We start from the raw sequence: 26,487 nt of genomic DNA on the forward strand, positions 1-26,487 counted from the left end.
AATCAATACATTTAACTTTACTCTTTTGTGTTGAAAAACAAAAAGAATTATTATATACAATGTTACAATTATTTATTCATTTATTATTCAAACTTGATATACCGCCCGATCCCCAAAGGGATCTTTGATAATAATTATCATTATTCTACATTATAATACTGTGAGATATGGCTCTATAGTATGAATAATCTCTGAAACAATCTCTGAAATGGTTAATAAAATAACCAAATAATGTGCATAGGAGAAAGTGGCTAAGTTAAAAAGGGCAAAACTGATGCAAGCTACATAAGTGCTAGCATTTTAACCAGTGTTTAACTTTTCTGATTTATAGGAAGAATTCACCTCCCCCACAAAACATCAGTGCTACTGCAGCCAAAGTCAGATAAATAAAGAAAGCAGCCATTCAGTCTATGTAGTTTGGATGAATTTCAGATCTTTGTAACACTGCCAACATTCACATCTAACGCTTACTTTTTAAAAACTGCCATGAGGTTGCATTAAGAAAAATGGAAGGCAGGTATCACAGCAATCCTATTTGTGGTCTGCAAGTAAAGCGTAGGACTTGGGATTTTTGCTTATGAAGGTAAGTGGCTTACGCTTTGATCATGATGATTTGCACCAGGATGAAAACTTCAAACACAGTTTACATTAAGGAAAATACTTTTTTAAAAAGGATAAGAAAATCAAACCTAGCAAGTATTTCTTTTACTAGACATTTGCTTTTCCAGCAAACATTTCAGAGTTAGACTGGGAAATGTGCACCATAAGGTCTGTCTGTCTGTCTCTCTCTGTGTGTGTGCACGTATATATACTGTATATATTTACTACTCCAAACCAGAAAATGCTAATGTGTAGTTAGAGCAAAAACGATGGGTATAACAGAGAAAAAAGAATGCAACCAGTGGAATATTTTACACTTTCAGAAGTCATTCCCATGTCTGTTGAGACATCTATGGTTTTTAATTTATTTTGAAACATTGAAGATTATGGATCTCTCCACAGACATGTATTTCATTTCTTGCATTTCTATCCCATCTTTATATCTGTTTGAGGAATCAAGCATATCAGAGATATGTCTTAATGATACATTTAAATCACCCTTCCTCTGTGCCATTGTTCCGATCCATACTGGTCCACTGAGTTCTCGCTAACTGAATTTTTTAAAAAATGGGTATTCTAGATATAGAACTCCAAGTACCCCACACATTTTGTCCCTAACAACCTTCCTTTAGCAGATAATTTTTTTAGTAGAAAAAGTCATTAGATCCTGTCCTACATTGTTCAATCTCAAAGACTTTCACAGCTACAAAACCTGGACAGATGAGGGTTAAGACTGATTCAAATATAACCATTTTCTCAGGCAGAGAAAGAGAGGCATAGAAGAAACAGTGATACTTATGTGCTAAGAGGTTAACATGCAACAACAGCAGTGGACAGTACTGAGCTTCTGGAGCTCTCACAAGAAGACTATCTTTCCCATTGCTTTGGTCCTTGATTTAGCAACAATTTTGGGGGAACAATGATAGAGTGGAACCATCTGTACTACCTTGTGCCACATTCTAAAAGCCTTCATGGAGCATTGCATAGGATGTCCCTCCAGTTATGGATTAAGAGCACAAAGGAGAGAATTACAAATAGGATTGCATATTCTTGAGCAGATGCATGACCATCATAATGAAAGACAGATGGGTAAAAAAAGAGAGAAGCTGTTAAGGTTGTCTTTCAGAGTTAGGACACTGGGTGAGTGGCAAGGCACACTGGTAAAATGCTCTTCTGAACAGTTCCGATCTGGTATGTGTCCAGGCTTTCAAGAGAACCTCTGAATAAGATGAACAATTTGAATAACACTAAAGACAATAGGAAAAGAGAAAATTGAGAACCAGAAACAGGAGATTAGGGTTGGAGTCAACTGAGCTATTTGGATGAACCTGACTTTAAAAGGTTTGCATTCTCTGCAGTCTTTAAGTTTTTTAAAAAAATTAAAACCTTAATGCCATTAATAAACTGCACAGAAAGCAAGCACCTAATGAACAAGGCATTTGTCTTTGAATATATATTAGTGTAAGTGATGTATTTCCATTTACAAAATGTACACTAAAATATGTTTCAAAGAGAATACCAATCTCAGAACACCATGACATCTCAAGTAAATTTTAGCATATACAGCCTAGACTACCAAGAAAGCCTGACAAAAATCTAGGAAAGCAGACCTGGCTAAGAGTCAGGAGTCATGCTTATTATACAGAAGTCCCAGGGGTATCTTTCAATCAGAGGTCACAATCGAGGCAACAGAAGCAGTGTCACGATATCAGAGAAAGGGCCAATTCAGACCTGCTCCCTGACAGACAGTGAGGTCAGAGCTTGCGGCAAATCATTGTATTACAAGGGAATATTCCCTGTACACTTTTAGAGCTGTCATCTGAACAAACAAGGCCAGGTCATCTGTAGGTTAAATCTGAAGCTTTTGCTGACAATATAAACCACAGATTCTTCTTTAATTCTTTAATTATTTTTACCTGTAAGGATGCATTTTCATGAATATTCATAGTCATTTTAATCAAAGTATTGACTTAGAACAAACTGATTCTTATGATACCTGAATTCTACCCATTTCAGTAAGAAATCTTCCTTGCTAAACAGCAAATGGGATACTGGCCTATTTACCCCTCTCACCAGCTGCTGAACAACTCAGAAACAGATACTTCTACAGTTAGACTCCTAGGGATATCAAGGTCATATATTATCTGACTAATCTCTATTTGACACAGGAGTACTAATGGTTGGTCTCAGCTAGCATAACATATCCACCAACACACAGAACCAGGGTCCAGAACATTTATCCTATTTCAAGGATTGGGTGCACCCACATTCACTAAAATATGATAGAGAGGGTGCATCTGTAGTTAGCTCCTGTTGGCCAAGGTTCATACATATATCTTCCAACAGATGGTTGACAATGATGATCACCACCAAAAGAGAGCAATTAAGTCTAGATCCCCTGTTCTCCAGTTACCTTTGAATAAAAATGGTCTTTGTTAGCCATGTATGAGCATATGTAGGCAGAGGCCAAAAATATTCAGGTACCTTTATCCGGTGGGGTTTACTCCTGGAAAAGCAGACCATTTAAGGATCACAGCTTTACAGATGGGCTAGATTATTTGCCATGATGACCAAGATGATTGCAGATTTCAAATATTAATATTTTCAAATGAGAAGAATCAAACAGGACAGCATACTTTAGATACAACAGATGCTCTAGTGCTTATCACAAGAATGCTGAAAGGTTATGCTCCTGTATAGTTCCATTATTAACTATTATTTGTATCAATTTCTGCAATTTTTCATAAAAGATTCTAAATCTAGAGTACTTACTTTCTATTTGTGCAGATTATCTGGAAAGTGTAAAAGATATATGGCTTTATTCTCTGTATTGAATGGCAGCACATTTGCAATATCTAGGTTTTAATTTTGCTGTCTTTTGTTTAAAGAAACGTTTCACATTGTCAAAAGAAGCTGTAATATGTGGCTGATCCACAACTGTTTTAGTAAGAAAAAAAGAAAAAAGACATAACCGTATGTTCAATATTAAAAATGTTGCCACAAGGAAACAGTCTTGTTGGAATGTTGTAGTTCTGTGACCTCATTAAGGACAATTAATCCTTCACTATACTATAGTTCCCCTCCACAGAAACAGTCAGGATTTCTTTTTTTTAAGACATAACAGTCACTCACTTTATGAAAGCAACTATGTGCCCTTGTAGGGGTTTTGTACTTTACAGTCTATTCACCTAAAAATATTATAGTACCTTCAAAAATTCTTAGGAGGATTTCTATTACAGGACTCTCCTTTTTTTCCTGTGGGGATATAAAACAAAATCATCCCAATCTAGCAAAAGAGATGCTGCATGCTCAGAAAGTTGATGCATGGCGGATATCTTTCCACACCTAAGGGTGGAATGAACATGATTTTTGCTGACTTGGGTCCAAACATGCTTCACATAAATAGATGGTTGAAAAGCAATCATCTGCTCTCACTCCCTCTGAACTAGATTCACCTCATAATTGCCTCACTTAACAGATTATTGGCTCGGCCAACATTGATAACACCCTTTATAATGGGCAATGAGGACAGATTAGTGTTTTGAAGCATTGTACACTGAAAAGCTGAGATGAAGTACAAGCCACATATACTCAATAAAACTAGTGAATTAGTCTCAGCAAGAAAAGTGGGGTATAAATAATGGGCTATAAATAAAGTAAATAAATAAAGCAACACAATCTCAAATTATATGTGAACTTTTTGTCTCTACTGCGACTTCTAGGGTAACTAATCATGAATATGTTTCCTGTTCATGCAGTAGGATAGGTACATCTTGTTTGAATATATAGGCTTACCCTGTTTCTAGATGGAATGTATTTCCACAACTGGCATGTGCAAAGAAGACTTCAAAGACAAGAGCATGTCTTAGCCCTAATGATTTTGTAATGACAGAGACAATTAATAGAAGAAAAAAAATACAGTACAATCCAGACCATGGTCTTTTTATTTTGTTCTGAACAAGAGTTAAACTTCATTTAAACATTTTGCTGAACACTCTCTCCTAACTGATGTGTCCCCACCTCCTTCTCCCCTTGGCCAAACCTATTTGAATTTAAGTTGTTGCTAAAATTATCTGCCTTTTGCTCTAGGTCATAACCTTATTTAAGGGCAGGGAATAGTTATCAGGTCACCGACTGGTCAGATGAAAAGAATTTGAAATGCTTTACCACACATGGGTTTATTTCTCCAAATGACCGCTTTATGTAGTATTTGGGTTTTGGCTCAATGTTCTTCTTCTTTCCATTTATAAAAATTACGTAGCATAGAAAAACTACTGTGCATAAAATCATGAGGAAATGGCAAAAATTGAGAAAATAAAATAGTTTGTATTGTCTGATTTACCTTATTTGATAGATTAAAATTGCTCTCAGTAACCACTCAAAAAAATCCCTCTTATTGCCACCAACAGCAGCTCAGCTTGTTATGGTAGAAGACCAATATATGGTTTAGTTTTTTAAAAGTAAATTTTAACCTCCCCTGTGTAACAATTTCAGTTCTAAACATAATTGTTAGTTCTCCTTGAACTCAGAGGGACTTGCTTCTTGTGGACTATTACTTAAGCAAGATCAGTTTGGTACAGTGCAATCCTAAGCACAATTATACTATTTTAAGTCCATTGAATCCAATGGCCCTAGAAGCATGTAACTCTATTTAGGGTTGTAGAGTTCTTTTGGCACAGTGGGTATCTAGACCCACATTGAGAAATCCTTTAAGTGACTTTACAATCATTTTAATTTTAGAACCAAACACTGGTTTCAGAACAGAACTTAAATTTAACTGTGTGCTGGACTTTCAAAACTTACACAAAGTGACTCCTTTGGTACCAGCTTCAGTGTGCCAAGGCACAAAAAATGAATCCCTTAATGGCATATGAAAGCAACTCACTGGGATTTTTCAGGATGATGGAGAGGGTTGAGGCTAAGTCTGCCTAAACTTCAATAATAGCACCCTTGGGAAAGGATGCTGTAGTGAAGGAGTCATTATGATTTGGTTGTGCTTTTTGTGTGATCCTACTGATTCACACAGTCACCATTATGTCTGAATAAGACAATGTGCATATTTTCCAGCAAATATAGTATCCTAAAAATCATTGTAACCAAGTTGGAAAATATGCACAGTATCATATTTGTGCAATATGGTGACCACATGTACCAGAAGCTTCACACATCCTTACTTCTTCCCTTACATGTGGCTGGCTCTCAACCAAATAACTGAACAAGGCTCCTAAAGAATTTAAGGGTACAGAATTGAAAAGCTATTATTATCGGGTTCTCTTGGATTCTTTCTAAACACTGCAAAAACTTTTGCTTCCATCGAATAACTACAGTGGAAGAAATGATTGTGCAATCTACAACATTACCATTAGCATACACTGTTGAAGTTGTCTCAAGGTAGTGAAGGTCTGAACACAGGGTTTTAAAAATAAATATAAATATATGATGAAATGTATTTTAATGACATCTTTAAAATGTTTTGTACCAACTGGACAATTAAAGTGGTACCACTGAAGGTACTTTGTTGTTACTGCAAGGTAATCTGTTACTACTGTCCTCACCATTTGAAACTAACTTCTGATACTGGAGGCAACTTTAGGTAGTGTCTTTCAAGCATCTGAACATCAATCCCCATGTTATAAATTAATGGGTATTAGGAGTGCTCTCCAAAGCAAGTATTTGATCATGTCATAGAAAAAGAAAACTTAATAATTCAGTGGAACTTATTTCTGAGCAAACATCGGGGCCTAATTTTTCACATATTTTTAGCCAGATGCAACTTTTCCTATCAGTCCCATGCTGTGATATTGAAGGAGCCAAAAGAGGTACACTTTTGCTGCAATTGAATTTAATAGCAGAATATTATGCAATTGACAAGAAAGACCTACCAATCTATCTACTAATTACAAGTGCATAATATCTCTCCATACATTTACTCTTTTAGGAACAAAATTATCTAAATTTTGTTCCAAGTTAAAAGGTCCTAGAATGAGAGTAGGACATGCACTAGGGTTCATGACACAGCAATAATATAATAAAAACAGAAGGAATATATTTAGAGTATTAGTTAAGATGGCTTTGACTCTCTCTGACTATCAAGACCAACACTTCATAAAGGTGTTTCATTAGCTGACTTTTAACCTTGTGTTTCAGCAACAAGACTATTACTCCATAAGATTTTTAAAAAGAAGCAAAACTATATTAGAAAATTGGTGGCAGATTTCATTTGAAAAATTGTTCAAGACAATAGGAAGAGCGGACAATTTCAGCTATGTAACTGAAGCTCTAGCACGTGTACTGTAAAGCCCCTGCAGTCTTTTACAACTTTTTCAGAGCACTGCTGTTGTGAACTGGGTTTGCACTCTGCCAGCAAAGCAGCTCTGACCCATGCAGAGCCCTCCTTCACATCAACACTGCCTCAGGCTTTGCTGCGTTCTCCAAGAAGTCTTACATTTCAGGCATCAAGTTGAATTTCTTCTGGAGATGATTAACCCAAACCCATGACAGATTTTTTCCAAGATATCCAACTCCTTATGTTTATTTTATCCTGGCTCTTTTTGGATGTACTGGACACAAGTAACCTACTCATTTTACATGTTAAAGGGCTGGTAGAGAGCCATTAATTCCTTAAAATGAGAAAATATTTCAATGTGCAGAACTCTGTTGTGTGAGCTCACACTAGATAATAAGAAACAAAGCCATAGGACTATGATTCTTGAGAGGGAAAAGGTTCCCTTCTGTCTTGGAAGGTTTTTACTTTAAAAAAGCACATTTCATCACAGTTTATGGCAAATTAACTTGAGAGTTTGTAAAAATGCTTAACACAACCTGACTCATCAATATAAGCAACAAGGGCCAGTTGACTGTTTGGAAACAAAAAAATTTTTTTGGCAGTCTCCAGTAGCTAATTTTTGATTACATATTTTTATGAACCATCTGTAAGTCAAATCAAATTTTTGAAGAGTCATACGCAAGATGAGCTTTATAGGAAATTGTGAATTTGATAGTTCAGGAAATCTATTTAAAGTCAATATCAATTGAGTAGCCATAATATCTTTATTGGCCCTTTGAAGTGATATAAACAACCCAATATGGCGAAATCTTAATTTCAAGCCATCCTAAACTCAGAAAATGTGCATGCAATAGTGGACTAACTCCTTTCAGATCATACAGAAGTAAGCATTTAATTTTTAGAAGGCTTAAAAGGTCCCTTGTGCAATCCTTTCATCTGATATAAAAAACCAGGGAAAATGAAATATTAACTAGCTCACAAAAAGTCTAGAAGATGCCATCGTATACTCCAGTAAGTGCAACAGTTAGAAGTCTGACTGTTGACTACGCAAGGGCAGAAGACCAGACAGTTGGTATTTACACTAGGCTTAACTACTGTAATCCAGAGCTCTCAAACTTCCTATCAACCACAAAGACTAATACTGAAGAGATCCCATCACTTCTGCTCCTGAAGAAGGCTCTGGAATCTATCACCTACTGTCCTGTACCTCAATATGCTAAGTTCCTGTCTCAGCGCATGATTCCCTGGACACATTGAAGCTAATACCACTCTGTGTGGGTGACATGGAATACTTGCATTCTCTTTTCAATATCAGGCAATTATTCTGGAAATATGGACCATATGTAGTGCTTTTCTTTTAGAACCTGGGATTTTGCCTACTATCAAAGGATGATCTAGGTAAGAAGAAAAGAAATCCAATGGTGCTATAGGTATTGATCCAGAAAGAATACATACAAAAAAAGTTTGACAAAAGGAGACGTTGCTTAGGATTGCCAGGGCAACCATTAGCAGTTTGAACTTGTAAAAACACCAATGCTGACTTTTTAAAGATATCAACTGAAATGATGAGCACCCAGGAAAATCGCTGCATTTCTTGAAGTGACCTGAGGAGGCTAAATATTTGCAGAACTAAATTAATATTTGGGTCACTTAACTGTCAAATCTGTAGCAAAGCTCCTTCCTTTACTCACTGAAATATCTTCTAACTCAGTGTGAGATACAGCACTTAACTATTTAAAAATAATATCACAATGAATCATCTGATCATTAAAGGTCCCATGATACCTGAATATTTTCATACAAACAACCAAAGAGAATGAAAATACGAACTATATGAAGTGAACTATATGAAGCCAATCATTCCATGTAACTGGGCATTTACTTCTAGAAATAAGAATTTAACAGCTATAACCTGTATCATGCTTCATTTAAATAACAGTTTTCTTCTTCTAAAGAAAAAATAAGCTATTTGATCTAGAATACAAGTGTTTGACTGTAATGAGAGAAATAAGTGGATGTCTCATGGTACAAACTTAAGATATGTTTTCCAAAACAATTATGGGAATGCAGCCTGATCTTTAAAAGCATGGAAGAAAAATGCACTTCACTTTTACCCTACTTGCTTACTACAAGCACCAGTTTATGTTGGACCAAACCTTCTAACAATGTGCCAAAAATGGTAATGGCAAGAATTTATACCACAAAAAAGGATTTCAAATAGATTCTTTAAAAAAAAAGTATTATACCAATGTGGATGCACGGATTCCCTTGTTCAGCTTTCTGCTTACACTTAAAGACCAGGTGGAAATTAGAGTCATGGACCACATCTTTGCTCTCTTGTATTAATAAACACAGTAAAACAGTTTGTAGTCATGTGTGTGTGTAAAGTGCCATCAGACTACTTATGATGATCCCAGCATGGGGCTTTCAAGGCAAGAGAGAAGCAGAGCTGATTTGCCATGGCCTTCCTTTGCAGAGACTTCCTTAGAAGTCTTCCCTAAACATCTTGCTTAAGCTCCAAGATCTGACTGTTTCAGGTGCCTCCCTCTCATTTTTTGTTATACCACAGTCTTGTTTTTGAAAAAAAAATCCACAGAATATTGTTTATATACATTATTAATGGCTAAAATACAGCTCTAATGTGGCCCCAAGCCAATAGAAAGAAACCAGTGAAAAAACACCACTTTACAGAAGCAAGGACAATGAATTCATTATGTCCTGATTTTGAACAGACACGATCACCTATGGAATCTGAAAATTCATAGGTGATAGTATGAATATGTGGAAAAATAATTAAGAATGAAGAATGGAGCTTTTATAGTTTATCAGTTGCAAACTTCTTTGAATGGAAAGTAAAATGTAATCTTATAAACAGAAGTTTTTTTGCACAAAGCGTCTGTATTCTATAAACTGTGGATATTCAACATTAAAAGAGGAGCTTGACTGATGTTAACTCAGAATACTTATCTGGCATACTATTGATCTCAGTTAATGTTAATTTTTACTTTAATCCATTTTTTTTACTTTTGGTAATATTTATAATTTTATTTCCTCCTGAAGACACACTATATCTCTTATTAGACTATTTAAACAAACCCCCCAAATATGGAATATAAACAATGTGTGAGATTAATTTTAACCACACATCAGTCACCACACATTAGCTACTGATATCAAATGCCTTGTATATATAGCTACCAGATATATTTTGTACTCATTGTGTAGTGTCTTTCTCCTTCTATAGTGTATTATTCCTTTTAACACTGATAACACTCTATCAATGTCAAGAATAGCACAGCAACTTGTAACATATTTAGTTGTTTTATTCCTTACAGTTTTTCACTACTGTGATATGTTCCAGTTTAACAAAACTTTTTTTAAAAAGTTCTAATTGTTTCACTTCCGAGGGCATCTCCTTTCAAAATCAGCAACTCTTTTAACAGATAACATGTGTGTGCTTGATGCTGATGTTAAAATCCTTCCATTTCCAACTTTAAAGAAATAAAAGGAAATCTTTTTGAATGGATATATCTTCTCAGAAATATTACTTGGCGAACTCTGAAAGATTATGAGGCTTCCATTTTCCACCTGAACACTAAATATATATATATATATTATATATATATATATATATATACATATATATATATATATAGATAGATAGATAGATAGATAGATAGATAGAGAGAGAGAGAGAGAGAGAGAGAGAGAGAAGGGGGTGTCATAGATATCAATAGATGGATGATGGCATGTAAGTTCTTCGGCTGCAAATACAAATTAAGTATTTTCAGGAAGTGATCCATACCTCTGAATGATTTCCGTAATTTTGGAAAATCTCAGCAGAAAGATAAATGTACAACACAATTTTTGTGCATACCTTCAAAGTAACTAGTTTTTCCTGTCTGTGCCTTCTTTGGTGGTTTCACAGGGGGATGTTTATTTTCATTGTTTTTGAACAACGCCAGGCGCACAGCTGGGTCTAGACGACAAGAACAAGTTAAAATCAAAAGGTCAGATCTTGCTCATTCATTCCTTAAAAGAAGCATTCGCCTTTTAGCCACTTATTAAAAGAAACAGAATATCTTCTGTAGATTTTGCATTAGCAAGGAAAATATACTATTTCTAACATGAAAGAGTTAAATTATTTGAAAAAGCACTTTGATTTAAATGATACATTTAAAACCTTATTCTGTTGGCTACTAACCAACGTCAGGGAAAATGACAATTAAAATCTGTCCATTTAAATAATACTTGATTCTTCTAATTGGAAAATGAATTTCCTACAGATGCAGACCCCCCTCCCCTCCCCAAAACAGGATACAAAATCTCTAACTGAACCAATGTATTGAACATTGTGGGGCTGTCTGAGAATGAAAGCTGCAGGTCCTTCCTTGAAATCAACTAAAAAGCTTTTAAGAATAATATGCAGTGTATAAAGCAGGTATCAGACAAATCAAAAAATGGCAATCTGCCCATGGAAGTACATGATTGCTATTCCGCATTCTCCTTTCACATACAGAAGAGTGCTACAGAAGCCAACTATTACCCAAATTCTACAACTAGATGTGTATATTATGTGTGTAGTGTATAGAGGACAATTATCAGTAAGAACATACTAATTCTTAGTATGTTCAGATCCTCTGAAGATGCCAGCCACAGATGCAGGCGAAACGTCAGGAGAGAATGCTGCTAGAACACGGCCATACAGCCCGGAAACCACACAGCACCCCACATACTAATTCTATTTTCTCCTCCCATAGCTCAGTGCTTCCAAATGAACAATCCATATCAGATACTTATGAGGAAGTGAGAGGTCCTTTTGAACAAAGTAGCTTACTGCTATTTCACCAGGTCCCTTTGATAAGGCCCAAGATGGACATTCACTTAAGCATATTAAGCCCCTTCTTTCTTTTCCTCATGTTCTCACACAGAGACATAGAGAAACCAAAATTACCCTTGGTGCAGTCCTAAGGTGCTGGGGAAGGTATGAAGGTATGTGCAATCACACAGGTGGGACCAATCAAGTGATTCTTTCTCAACAGATCAGTGCCTTCAGGAAACTGTGTTTAACTGAAATTGGTGCAATAGTATTTACATATCTGTGAATTATGCCTTCAATTTTATGTGATTCACAGGTACATTTTAGATGGTTTATTGAATACAGTGGTAGTAGAAAGTGCTGTCATGCTGCAGCCAACTTATGGTGATTCCACAAGTTTTCAAGGCAAGAGTCACTCAGAAGTGGTGTGCCATTGCCTGTCTTAGCATAACAACTCTGGACTTCCTTGTTAGTCTCCCATCCAAGTACTACCCAGGGCTGACCTTGCTTAGCTTCTGAGATCTGACAAGTTCTGGCTAACCTGGGGTATTCTTGTGAGGGCAATATTAAATATAGGAAGGTAAAAATTAATGTCGCTAATTCTGAACATGGCAAAACTGTGGACACTTAAGATCCAGAGACTGGAGCTATGGAAAGACAAGACAGTTCTTTCCATGAAGCCCAATTTTCAGAAAAATTTGAAATCCTTAAAAAGCTCCCCCCCAGCTCAATAAAAGCAATTTCTCTAGTTTCTCTAGCAGCCATTGTGTGGGTTGCTGGACAATTACAACAATATTACTGTCATCAAGCCTTGATTTAAGAAAAAGATCTTCACATGGCTGTTTTGGACTTTGAGGGAGGGCTCACTGGGCCTCAGCCTAGCAGCAACCACCAGGCAATTTGATGTCACACAGCCTTTTTTTTTTTACTCATGCAGATCTGACTGCCTGCTGTTGTTTAACAGCAGCCATCCTATGAAAGCCAGTTTGGTGTAGCACTTAGCATGTCTGACCTGGAATACCCAGGTCTGAATCACTACTCTGCTATGAAAACTCACTGGACCACTTTGGAACAGTCACTCTCTCTCAGCCTAACCTACATCACAGGGTTGTTTATGAGGATTAAATGCGGGTATGGAGAGAGATGTAGGGTGCTTTGGGACTTAATTATGAAGAAGGGTGGAATGTAAATGAAGTAACAAAATAATAAATGTCACTGAAAATGGGAGACAGATAAAAGATAGGTTGGTTGGTGGATTATAAGAAAACAGTAAAAGGTGAGGATATGATGAAGATATGGTAGTTGCAAGGAGGAAGGAAAAAGGTAAGTGTGTACAGGGGTTTTCTGGGGAAGTGAGTTGCTTCCTGGAAGTCCTTGACCATTCCCCACCTTGTGTGTTTCCCACCATTGAGAATTGTTTTGTGGTCTGCACTGCACCAACTGAACCATAGTTTTCTCAGTGGTGACTATCAAGGAGAGAGAAAGAGGGAAAACTTAAGATAGGGGGACTGATAAAAGGTAGGTGAGCACATAAGAAACAAATACAGAAGGATGCAGAAAAGAGGAGAGGCTACGGGAGTTTTCAGGGATGTGAAAGAGAAATAGTGTGTGTGTGTGTGTGTGGGGGGGGGGGATGAAAATAAGATTCTCCCAGCAAGTCCTTGTAGTCTCTCCACTTGTAAATATATATTAACCAAAAAATTTAAGCCTGAATCCTAATCACAGTAATTTGGTCTTTTAATAATACCATTTAGATCACTGGGACTTTGCTCTAAAAAACAGGAACAGGATTTTAGTATAAAGAAATCATCGCTGATAGTGATAGCATTTTATTGGGTTTTTTTAAAAACTACAACAAAACTGGGGCTGTTTTCACACGGTAGGAATACAGCGCCCCAGGGACGCTAAAGAAGCGTCCCTGGGGAGGGGTTCGCATGGCTGCCACTGCTGCATCACAGCAGCAGCGGCCTCGCAACTCCCGAGTGGCGCGAAGCCACCGTTTCCAAAAACAGTGGCTGGAAGGCCCCGAGCCTTACCGTCCCTCCGACCTGCCGGCGCATTGCCCAGGCCAGGGGACATGCCCCCTGCCCTGTGACTCCAGAGCTATCGCGCAGGGCAGTGGGGCGTGTTCCCTGGCCTGGGCGATGCGCTGGAAGAGCTCGAGGAGGGGACAATAGGTAAGGTGTTTACAGCTGTGAGACGGCGCCCAGCCTCAGCGCCGAGCTCGCGCCATCTTCCCCTCCATATACCAGGACCGGCCCATGTGCATGGTCGGGGGATGCATCGGCGTCATTTACGTGGCTGTGCGGAAACGGCCTAACATAGGAGGGGAAAAAAAAACAAAGGTGATCCAACCACCCTATTCTACTCACACAACAAAGGTTTGTACTACATAAACAACATAGACTAAATATAACTGACTTTCTGCCCATACCCGGCTTTCAATCTTATCCATAACATTTTTCATTGTTTATTTAAACCTCAAGCCCAACATAGGTTCCTCTTTTTTCTTTAACCTTTTCTAACATATCAACTTACAATCTGAGGCAATTTGAAACAAAAAAGGCATTTTATTCTCCTAACCTTGTTACTCATAGGCAAAATATTTTAATATAACTTCTCCCTTCCTTCCCTTATCCCCCTTCTCTTAACCTTATATCAAAATTTACCATGGCAACTTTATTTATCATTAATCTCTAATAATAAACATTTCTATTTAAGGCCTTTAAAAATTTTTTCTTGAAGATCTCTTTGGCACTTGTTATTGAAGTAATTCTTTGGTGTTGTCCCTTGTAAGTGAAGAAAACTCCTTCCCATCTAAGCTATAAAATTCTTCTCTGGTTTCTTCCTAAAGTTTTCACCAAATATGCATACTATTTCCTTTTCTGTAAGACTCTTAAAAGAATCTCCCTCATCAAGATATCAAGAGGATACAGGCCACCTGTTTAAGGAAAATACAGGGAGTTCCAAAGCGTGTCCCTAATATGGTCATGTATGTTGAATTGGGCCAACATTTTGTGGAATCTAAAGCTTGGCTCATCTTTTTTAGGTTTTGGCTGAAAATTTTCTTTAGAGTAAATGCTAACTCTCTTTCATTGCTCTTTAAAAATGATCCACTCAGTACTTCTTGACTATCAAATTTGCAAACCAAAATTAAATCACTAAACTTTTCTAATTCTTTGAATCCTCAAATGATGACTATATATTCAGACAGCTAAAACAAAGGATTTTTGATTTCGAATATCAAATACTCTTTCCCTTACAGACACCCATATGCTCTCCTGGGTCTCTGAAATTAGTTACCCATCATAAGATGGCACAATACTTTTATAATCTTGATAACCTTTCACATTGTAGAGCTTTCATGCTTGCCAGGGTTAATGCTTTTCTCTCTAAAGTCATGGCAGGAATATTTCAAGGCACTCCAGTTTTACAGAGGCGCTGTTCATGTTCTGTAAATTCAGTGGAATCAATCCAGCACATTCTTCTGGATTGTCAACTTCATTCTATTCCACGTAACATCCATTTACCTCCACTTCTCAAAGGAAAAAACGGATTGTCTATGGTCCATGTAGTATTCTATCTACTGAATGATCATTCTCCTGAGATAACTAACAAAGTTGCCACTTTTTTAGCTGAAGTAAATGAAAGAGGACAGCTTTCTAATTGATCTGATTTTAACTAGTCTAATTTAATTATATAAAGAATGTAGTAGTATATTTTTATAAGCTTTGTATTTTTAAAATTCTATTTAGTTTTATTGGATATTCTAATATTCCAGTATTTGAACCTTATGGTTGAAATGTAATGTCTACATATGACATGCCTAATAAAGGTGTTATTGGTATTGATTGATTATTGCTGATTTTCTATGTGTTTCCAGAATCTGATCTGCCATTTCTTTGGAGTGGAATAAATAGCAATGTCTCTACACAGTCCTTTCACTTCTGGATTTTTTGATGCAACTATATGTATTTTTTCAATCTTTGACACAATTTCTTCTTTGATCTTCAAATGCCTGGCCAGAACTGAAGAATTTTCTTGTTCAACTCCTCTTTTGATGTGTTTGAATCCTCTGGTATTTTTCCAAGTCTCAAGGCCTTCTCTTTGATTTGATATTCCAGTCAAAGAATGGTTAAATCATGTTTTTACCCTCTAATTGTACAGAGTCCACATCTTGTCTTAAAGTTTTTACTTCCTCAATGGTCTTTCAACCTTTTCTTCTATTTGTGCTATTTCTGGGAATTCAGCTTTCATTTCTTTTACATCCTTTATGAGTTCAGACATCATCTTGGCAAAATTGTCATTAATGGAGTCTTTCAGAGACTTTGTATGGCCCAAGACTTAGCATTCTGGCAAATATGCTCTTAAGATTCATGGCCATTTTGTCTATTACAAGGGACACCAAAACCTTTCCAGTAGATGCCATTGCCCACTAGATGTCACTGTTTCTACAGTATCCCAAAGTTTTCAGTAGTTTAGTGCAGGGATCAAATTCCTCTCTCTCTGGCTGATGATGTATTTCTAAGATTGTTTCTTTTCCAGTTTTTTGGCAACATGCCAACTGAGAGGGGAGTAAGATCTGTATTTTTTGCCTTAAAACAGCTGTTTCACTTTGATGCCTTCTCCTCCGTGAATATCTTTTAATATAGCTTTATTTAAACTTTTTTCTACATTCTGCATTTGCTCATCATTCAATATCTCTTAATAAGATCTCCTGATTTTTGTCAGCGTATCAGCAGCAAAATATGGACTCCTCTTTCAATCTCCTTATATCTTCATTCCATCCATAAGGAATACACAGCTTAGATGTTTTCTTCTGAGGGGGGTGGTCAGTAGTTTAAGTTGGAAAAAAGGGCAATTCTCAACTCCAGTGGACCACCATGCGATCCTGCCTTGAGGAGATTGTTTCAGCTCTCTTCAGAACTGTACCCTTGAGTTTCAGTTCCTGGCAAAGCTACAGCAAAGCCAAGCACAGTCACCTAGTGCCATATTCTGTACTGGAAGTTCACAATACTACATGTTTCAACAAGTGTTATGGTTACAAAATTAAAAAGTTAGTAATTCTAGTTTATGTTGATCGCTGAAATTTTAAAATTGAATTTCATCTGCAAAATATAATTGTATTTTTATAAAATAAAATTAAGAACAAAAATAATCACTATTGGTGTGAACTAGTCCTTGCATCATGTGTGCTGTGTGAAGGTTCTAAGACTTCAATCTCTTCAACATCCTAATTTTGTCAAAAAGAGTTCATAAATTTCACAATCACAGAGACCAGCTTGATACTGTGGTGACAAGAATGAAAAATGTCTAAAACATATAGAACATATAAAAGAATACCAAATTCATTATGCTTCCTTTGCAATCTTCATTTATCCAGATTTTTCAAGACCTGACCTAGAATTCTTTTCAGACTTGAGAATTAAAGTTCAGAATATGATTAATAGTTGAGATCCTGGTGCTTTCCTCAATTTTCAAGGCCTGAGCAGAGCTATTAAGGATAGGAAATTTGGAAGCCATAGGGTCTCCAGAAGTTGTAAACAACTTGATAACATTCAGTTCACACACATACCTTTCTTCTGTGTCAGAGCATCTCCCTTTGCAGAGTACACTGCTCCAGTACTAGGTGCTTTCAACTCATGTAACATCAACATCTTACATGATAAAAATGTTTCAGCACCAAAGAAGCATTCTCTGTAACTGTAGTCTACCTCTGCAAAGAAGAACAGCGCTGCTCAAATGGAAGGAAGGTGTAGAAGCTTGGCCACTTAGATCAATTACATACAATATACAAATGAGCAGCAGTTGTATGGCTAAGGATGATCCATATGCAATCAACCCTCAATAATCAACAAGTTGCCAACCACTCTTTTTAGCACAAGATGCAGACTGTTCTGTCAAACTTTTTTGGTATTCATCAAGGTACATTTCTTGACCATCACCATCAGGATTAAAAGCCTATTAAGAAATTGCATCATAATTATATAAACTATTGGTCTATCTAGCCCACATTTTCCATTTTAACTGAAAAACCTTTCTTAATCACCTTTCCAAACCTGCCAAACAGAGATCCGGACTATACAAGGGATTGAAGCAGGGATGCTTTGGGCAGTGCTGCAACAAGTAAATGCTATGTATGCTGTACTGCAGACAGCCAGTCTGCAGTACACAAATGGCCCTTGTGGTGACAGCAGTGTTGCAGAATTTGCCAGGCTTGGATTGGGACTGTCCTCCTGTTGGATAAACAGGTGGCAATGGTGGTTAGTGTGCCTTTCATCAGCTCTAGCTGGTGAGCCAGCTGAGGTTCTTTCTGGGTGGGAAAAATCTTGCCACTGTGGTGCATGCTCTGGTTACATTTAGATTAGATTACTGCAATATGGGGCTGCCGCTGAAGACTGTCTGGAAGTTGGAATAGATGATAGGAACCATATCATTCCAGTCGTTTTTACCTATACGAGCTTTCAATTTGCTTCTGGATCCAATTCCAGGTGCTGTTACTGACCTTTAAAACCCCATAGGGCTCAAGGGCTACCTTCTCCCATATGAACCTACCTACAGGCTCTGACCATCTTTGGAAGCCCTGCTTTGGTTGCTCTAAAGCTAGATAGCTGACAACCTGAGAAAATGACTTTTGGTCATGGCACTAAAACTCCCTATCCATGGAGCTTCTTCTGTCTCCCTCTATTGCTGTCTTCTTCCTGTGAATAAAAATGTTTGTGTTTGTTGTTTTTATGTCTACATGTTCTGACTGTATTGTTAAATATTCTTATATAAACATGTTTAAAAAGCTTTTAAATAACATAAATGATTCTGGGCTCAAATTGAGTAAAATATGTAGTTTCCAATACTGCAAGGAGCACTGAGCTTGGTTTACTTCTGGCTGCCAGTAGCCTTCTAGGACAGGAGCCCATCAAGAACCCACCTGGTAAGTTATTCCAATCCTTGATATGGACAGATTTATGGTGAAGTCGATCTATGGCTACCAATCTTGATCCTCCTTGACCTGAGATTGCAAATGCCTTAGCAGACCAGGTGCTCGGGAGCAGCAGCAGCAGCAGCAGCAGCAGCAGCAGCAGCAGCAGCAGCAGCAGGCCATTGCTTTCACATCCTGCATGTGAGCTCCCAAAGGCATCTGGTGGGCCACTGCGAGTAGCAGAGTGCTGGACTAGATGGACTCTGGTCTGATCCAGCAGGGTCTTTTTTATGTTCTCAAGGACCATTTCTACTTGAAGCAGGTGCTTAATCACTAGACAATGTGCACGGTTATCATCTGAATGATAAACACTCTTATAAGACTGCCCTTGGCAATGTGTTACCACTTCATGGCGCTACTCCTCTGGCTTCAACGAAGCTTTAATTAATTTTGAGAAATCAGGAAAAAAACCCACTGAGGGATTTAGGAAACTAACAATCAAAATCACAAAAATGAAAGAAAATTTGAAATCATGATTCATGACTGCCAAGTTAAGGTTAAACTCATTCTGCAATTTTAGGTTAACAGTCACACTTGGGAAGTTGTATTATGGGATATAGTTTCATTAGACTATGCATTCTTCATACTTGGGAATATGTTGATGTTTTGCCAGTTCAACTTGGCTGCAAAGCATTCTGATATCTTGCCCATGCTTTTCCTATTATCTTCCACTAGAGAAAAGTAGTTGGTGTGAACACAGTAGATGAATAAATCACAGCACACATTTGGTATGGTTAAACTGTGGCCACATCTTACTTAACTGCTTGAGCAAACATTCATAACTGTAATGGATTAAAGTAGAACAGCCTTCTGAGACGCTACCTGACAGCACAGGGCCAACATGCAGACACTGGCTGTCTGCAGTACAGCATATACGGAAAGCTAACCCCAAACCCAGTCTTATGATAAAAAGCCACAAGCCTTGGGTACTAGCCAAAAACTAATTTCCCTTCATGTGAGCTTTCAGATGCTGACAAAAATGGCCTCAGTTAAAGAATGCAGATCTATGAGTGGCCTGGGGCAGCCTTCTTGTAAGTCTGAGCTGAAGTCTGTGTTCAGCATAGGGACTGGACTATTACTCCATGGCAGCAATCAGTAAATTCCCCCCTCCCCCACCTGAAGAGATGCTTTACAGAGCAAAAGTCAGAAAAAATGCCAATGTGTTTCAGACAGAATCCAGCCCAAATTCTCTGCCAAGCTTCAAAGTGTTCTCAATCAGCTTCCCTTCTTCTACCTGATCTCATTTTTCCTGCCCTTTCTGAACAGATTCTGAATATATGATTACCATGGCGATTTTTTTTGCTGTTTGTTTTGCATGGTGCTGCTCATTGTGTGTTGTTAGGTTATCTGGATAACAAATTTGCTGGACGGGGCAAGGAAATGAGGACACTTCCAGTTCCAGCACATCCAAATATCAGAACTCCTCCTCAATGTCACATTTATTCTCCAGGAATAAATGTCTGCCCCCACTGATTGAAGGCAGCAGCTTTTTTTAGCAACTCCCAATAGACGCAGAACCTGCCGCAGCTATGCTCTTCCATCTAACTGCACTCAGACTGCTGTACTCCTCCAGACTATGCAGGCAGGAAAAGAGTACTCCCAACAGGGTAGCTGCACAGGTCACCATCTAACGTCTCCTGTTTGTGTGGTTCTGAGCATGGACCCAAGGTATAAACAGGATAGTGCAGAAGGGGATGGCGCTTTACAAAGTACCAGAACGGCATTATTGCTTTTCTGTTAAAGCATTTCCATCACTTCCACAGTGTGGAACTGTGACAAAGAGAAAGAAACCATGTGGATTTTAGGGGTGCATATTGACATTTTAATTAATTTTGTTATTTAATCCTCTTTTTATTTGGGTTTATTTTCTTTATTCTTAATTTCTATCGGTTTCATTGTGAAATACATTTTCAGCTGAAACTCTTCCCATATCCAATTAGAATTTTCATGGGAGTATTTTACAAGGCTTCTCCTTGCCAACTTCCAGACAAAAAGGAGCATGGGTCCCAATTTTTGAGAGAGTTCATTTTTTCATGTACAGAGTGAGTACAGGAATATGACTGGCTATCTTAAATGGTAAGCAGAAAAGTGGGCAGTAACAGTCTCTCAGAGAAAGTACTGGTCAATGATATCATGGTGATAGTTCTGTTTACAAAAACCTTTCCCCATTATGGCCATTTCTGCACAGGCCAAAAAAGCCAATAAAAGGAAGGTAAAAACAGCGTTATAGGCGAGGAGTGTGCATGGCTGTCGCTGCAGAAATGATGCTGCAGTGATGTGGCAATGCTCCAGCAGGCCCACAATGGTTTATTCGAAAATTGCTCACCGAGCTTGTCTTTTCAATAACCATGCTCTGTAGTCGGCATTGTGTAAAGCGCCCGCTAGGAATTGGTGCCACAGAGCCCACCCACCCCCCCAAAATGGCAGCCCACACTGGCCAATCCTGGCGCTGAATACCCGTGATGTCTACTCTGGGGAAAAAAGAGTGCCGTTTGCAAAGCGCAGTTGTGCAAAGTGCTGGGGTTCAGCTGATGCACTACCTGTCTACAGAGCGCCTACAAAGCGCAGTAACAGCCTTAGGAAAGATTTGCAGAAATGCAGTGTACAGAAACTGCTAGTACAATTCTCTTTGGTGGCAACATTAATATGCTCTAATAGTGACAGCAGTGGTATAATGGTTAAGTGGCATAATGGTGGTCCTCCTCCTCCTCCTCCTCCTCCTCCTTCCCTTGACAAACTGAAATAGCATCAGTAAGGGGGTGGAATTCAAAGCATTCAAATAATCAACATCTTTCCCTGATTACTCTTGAAGGCTGTTTTTTTGTTTTTTACATCAGAATGTACAATTATATGATGGGTAAAGGATTCAGTTCTAAACACTTGCAAAGTCCTGGCAAGATATGATTTGCAGCAGCCCACATGCCAGCCAGGCAGCCATTTCCTGGATTTCAATGCCAGGGTGGGCTCAACTACATCAGCACAGAGAAGGCTATCATGTGGCCCTGCAAAGTGAGTAACTCATGCCTTCCTTTTTCTTTTTCGTTAAAAAATTTAAAGGACATGGAGATTATTTTTAATTTCAGGACAGATTTTTCTACAAGGGATGCTTTTTAGATTCTGCAATTCTAAACTCCTCTAATGGTACCTGAAAGTAATTCCATTCCCCTTCCTTTTTTAAAAATTAAAGTAGCAGGCAGCTCCATTGAGTGGGCTGGGCACCTGACTGTGGTGCTACAGCTGTGTCAGCTCGCCACTCCCATGGAGGCTTTCCAGTGACGTGGGGAGGGTTGAAAGGCAAAAAAGCCTCCTTGCTGCCAGGAAGCTCCCATTGGGCTTAATGGACTTACACCACCTTTTCAGTGGCATAAGTCTTAAGCCCAAGCCACCAGTGCACCATGGGCAATAGCTGGGAGAGCGCCCCCGACCACACTCCCGCTATGCTGGCAGTGGTGGGAGCATAGGGATGCTGGTGCCAGGGAGGGGATGGAGGCTGCATGCTATGCGCCACTCCCACCAGCAGATTTGACCCCCCTTTGGATGGGTCTGAGATACATTGGTATCTTCTTCAATTGATTGTCCCATCATTTTGCCAGGTTTATTTTAGGACGCCAAAAACTGTTATGTTTATTTTATTTTAAAATGAATGTTGCAAACTGATCTGAGTCTGTCATGATAATGGAGAGCAGTCTAGAAGTTTAATAAACAAACCAAGAAATAAATATGAAAACTACCTCCCTTGGAAGCCCAGTATACTGAAAAGTATGCACTGCATAAAACCCAAATCAAAAGTTAAACCAACATTTTTTGCTGCGCACATTTTTAGTTACCAGCTGTGATGAACATTACTGTATTTTTCCTATAAAGGTGAACAAGCGTGAAACTGGAGATTCTTTTATTATGATAAAATTGTCATTTCCATTATCATACTACTTAATGGTATACAAGTGGAATGTATTCCAATTTTCACACAGAATGGTCTTGTGTGCGCTTGTAGCTGAAGAGGGGTTGTTCACATGACATATCTCACTGGGAAGATTCCAGGATGATGGGAAAAAGGCAGGAACCTTCAAGCTTTTTGAACATGAGAGATTGGCCTTGTATTGCCCAAGGTCTCACACAGCTTCAGATTTATCTTTGGGTCTCACAAGGCTTGCAATGAAAGAAGAAAACAGAGTCTTCATAGGACTCCTTATTTCCCTAAGCATCTGTGTAGGAAGTACATTTTGGGTACTGTTGCACAGAAAAAGGGAAGTAAACGCTCAATTAATGATATGTCCCATTGATTTCAGTGGGTATTTGGCATGACTAGACACCTGTGAAAGGACTATAGACATTGTATGGAGAAGATGCTTGGATCTTACACAAGAAACAAGTTGTCAGTCAAACCAAAATTGCTCTCTACTAAGGCTGTTTTTAGCTGAAATACGTTTTAAGGATATGCCATCTTTCATATAACAATTCTAAGCAGAAGTAAGTCAAATTTTATTCAGTGGGGCTTACTTCCATGTGTTTTTTACACAATGGACTTATACTGCCTGTAACTTACTTCTATTGCTTTAAAAATGTTTTTAAAGTATACACACAAATACTTAATAATTTCTTTAGTACTTTTAGTACTTTTCCTAGGCATTTAAAGTATGTTATATACATCAGATCAGTATATACATTATGTATTACAACCCCAGCTTAGGATCATTTCCTTAGTGGAAGCCATAGTTCTTAATTATTAATTGATAGGGTGATAATGAACACTGCAGTTGATAACCTCAGTTTCTTCACTACCTCTTTACTGGGAAGGTGTTTCCATGTACACATATAATACCTTGTGCATATCCTTTAATTCTAATCAGCATTTGTCCCCTAGCTATAATAAATCCCCTAAGACTTTGTACAAATCTGACTTCCTCTTAACAAGGTTCTTCTGTCAGGAAGATTTCTTAGACACTGGAGAATTCATAGGGAGAAAGAAGCCCTGCCAGTGGTCAGAATGGGGCCCTTTGTCTGATCTGTAAAGACGAATTGTGGCTCAGACAAGATGCTTATAGACACCAACCCATGACAAACCAGATAATCCTAATGGGAGAAAAAGCTTACGGATCACAATAGGGCTTTCTCCCTGCCATATGGATTCTACAGACACACAATGTTCTCCCCACTCCAAATCAAGGCAAAAACCCCAGCACACTGGGATATATGTCTGATTTATGCATGTCACCAAATGGAATGGCCAAACTGGGAGTAGAATGGACCACTGCATTCTAAATATTCAATTGGCTCTATTTGTACTGCACTTCTGAAGAAAGATGTATCAATATGTGATTTTATAAGGTGTAAGCCACTCCAAGCCTGACTGCAGTTGGGAGGTATATAAATTTTTAAAAAAATGTACACTATGAGAACAATAAAGTAGGGAAAGGTCAGTAAGGCTAAAGGCAAAAACTTCATCCTATAATGAATTTCAAGCAGGAGTGAAATTTGAAGGAATAACTTCCAGCTCATAGCTGCTGTTCCCAACTGTAATGTTACACTAGCACTTCAGGTTTACTTTGCTTACATTCTCAATCAGTTTGGAAATGAACACATTTTAAATCTAGAGAAGAAGAAAACTCCTTGTCACCATAGGAACAGCCTCAAGCCTTTCACAGACAATGAAAAAAGGACAAATGACTTTGATATGCATTAACCAATCACAACTAATGTCTGGATTAATCATCAGTAATGTAAAACAGACAACATATGGAGAAAAGATGATACACTCTAATGGGTTCCATTAATTACAATTGATATGTGGGCCACCAAGTTGTTCATATGTGAAAAATTCAGCTGGACACCAGATATATGTTTTCAGAATGTTGTGATAGAACAGGGTGGGAGGCCATCAGAATCACTGAAGTTATATGCACTGTTTTAGACTTCCTGCTATTGTATCTTCATTTGTCACATGGTTGTAACTTTGCATTACTCTTTTTAAAAACACAGAATTCTGCCTTAAAAAGCTGAACAATGTTGACACATTGTAATTGCATGACTCCCCTTTCCCCCTAAATCTTGTTATTCAATTAACCTCCAATTCTTGAAGTGAATACAGTATATAGAAAAGATAGCCCACTAATAATTAAACTAAAATGTAGCCAAAATGTTGGTTATCATTCATGTCTTCAGACTGATATGCAAAACTTTCTGGTGGCCTGTTTTTAATGGAATAAAAGGAATCTTTACAGATAGAGTTGGTTGTGCACGCAACCTGAGCAAACTACAATTGAAGGTCTCAGATTATGAAACGTCTCAAAATACCTTGCCTCTAAAAATTATTAAATTATCATGTTTTCTTGTTAATGTTATGTGGCCTCTTATATGTGACACCATGTCTTAATCTGGCTCTGATTAAACACATTTAAGTTTTTAATGCAAAAAATCAATAAAAGAAATCCAAAATCTATAAATGTATAACAACTGTATTTATAATTTTCATTTTAAAAATATTTTTATTATTAAAAATAACATTTATAAACATGTAACACAACAGATCTAATTCAACACTGGCAGTATATATCCTAGACTGAATTGAATGCACTTATGTTTGCTATAAGAACCCATCTTCAGATCACATTTTTATCCTAACTTTCCTCCAAGTTGCTCAGGGCAGCATACATGATATTCTTTCTCATTTTTTTCTAAGAGAAAACTGTTTCCCAAATCTATAAAGATAATTACGGCTGATAACTCTGAAGGGACATGTTAATCTGGCATAGAGATACAAGATTCATTCTTGCTGGAATTATCAGTTGTGAGCTGGTATATATTCTAAATAGTTGAAGGCACGAGGAAGCAATGATAGCCCTCGACTATTTTCCCATGTTTATGAAACAACAACTCACTACCCAGAACACCTTAAATGGCAATTGTGAAAATCAGCAAAATTGTATAATACTTCATTGTCAATCATTGTACAAATGATGCAGAAAATGTTTGGAGCAGGTTTTTCCATCAAATAATCAAGGAATGAAATCATTTTAAGAGTTTTAGTGATCAATATAAAATATCTTATATCTATATCATAGATATACAGACTAATAAAATAATGAAAATTCATATTTCACATTCAAGCAAGTAAAATGATTTCATTTTTAGCTTTTTAAATTATTTGTACTTTTATTCTTTTTGCTTTCTGTTGGTTTTTTTATTTAACAAGCAAAGTAAAACAATCCACTGGATTGTTAATATTTGTATCACCTACATTTTTGGAAATTATCCTTTTAAAGATAACTTTTTCAGAAAAACATAAGCTGCTTACTGCCAAGCTTTCACACATTTTTATTAACAACAGTTACTTTTAAAAAGCTAACTTCAATATCATGCAAAAGGCTTTTATTGAAAGCCTGCTGTATAGTCAGATCACTCCACTTCCATGGATTTAAAAAATTGGGTGTAACTTTGTGAAATTTGGTACCCTTTCTAATGAATGATCACAAATTCCAGTACCATCAATGGAATTAAATGCTCAGCATTTATAAAGGGGAGAACACCTCTTTTCAGATCCAGTGTTGAGACACGTAACACTGCAGTTCTAAGCAGAATGACAGCCTTCAATTTTCGCTTACATCAATTGGGATTCACCTGGAGTAACTCTACATAACATTCCACAGATGTTTTTCCAGACATACTTTGTACTACATATTTTAACAGGAATGTTTACTCACCAGGTTTTTTACCCTTAGATTTCTTTGCTTTCATTTTATGTGCTCTCTTTAGCATGAGCTGTGCTGTAGAAAGGTCTTTAAATCCCCTAAAACAGAGATGATTTTA

At 37.5% G+C, this 26,487-nt stretch overlaps 1 protein-coding gene across 1 annotated transcript in view; it reads right to left on the reverse strand.

Annotated features, from left to right (window-relative positions):
* Positions 1 to 26,487, reverse strand: part of LRRIQ1 (leucine rich repeats and IQ motif containing 1) — a 120,392-nt gene that overhangs the window by 21,023 nt on the left and 72,882 nt on the right. Inside the window, exons 22-23 of the mRNA XM_048501554.1 lie at positions 26,382 to 26,467; positions 10,764 to 10,865 (exon numbers count right to left, since the gene is read on the reverse strand). Coding sequence (XP_048357511.1) covers positions 10,764 to 10,865; positions 26,382 to 26,467 — 188 coding nt within the window. The remainder of the gene's footprint in view (positions 1 to 10,763; positions 10,866 to 26,381; positions 26,468 to 26,487) is intronic.

The sequence above is a fragment of the Sphaerodactylus townsendi genome, linkage group LG06 (genome assembly GCF_021028975.2).
Source record: "Sphaerodactylus townsendi isolate TG3544 linkage group LG06, MPM_Stown_v2.3, whole genome shotgun sequence".
NCBI lineage: Eukaryota > Metazoa > Chordata > Lepidosauria > Squamata > Sphaerodactylidae > Sphaerodactylus > Sphaerodactylus townsendi.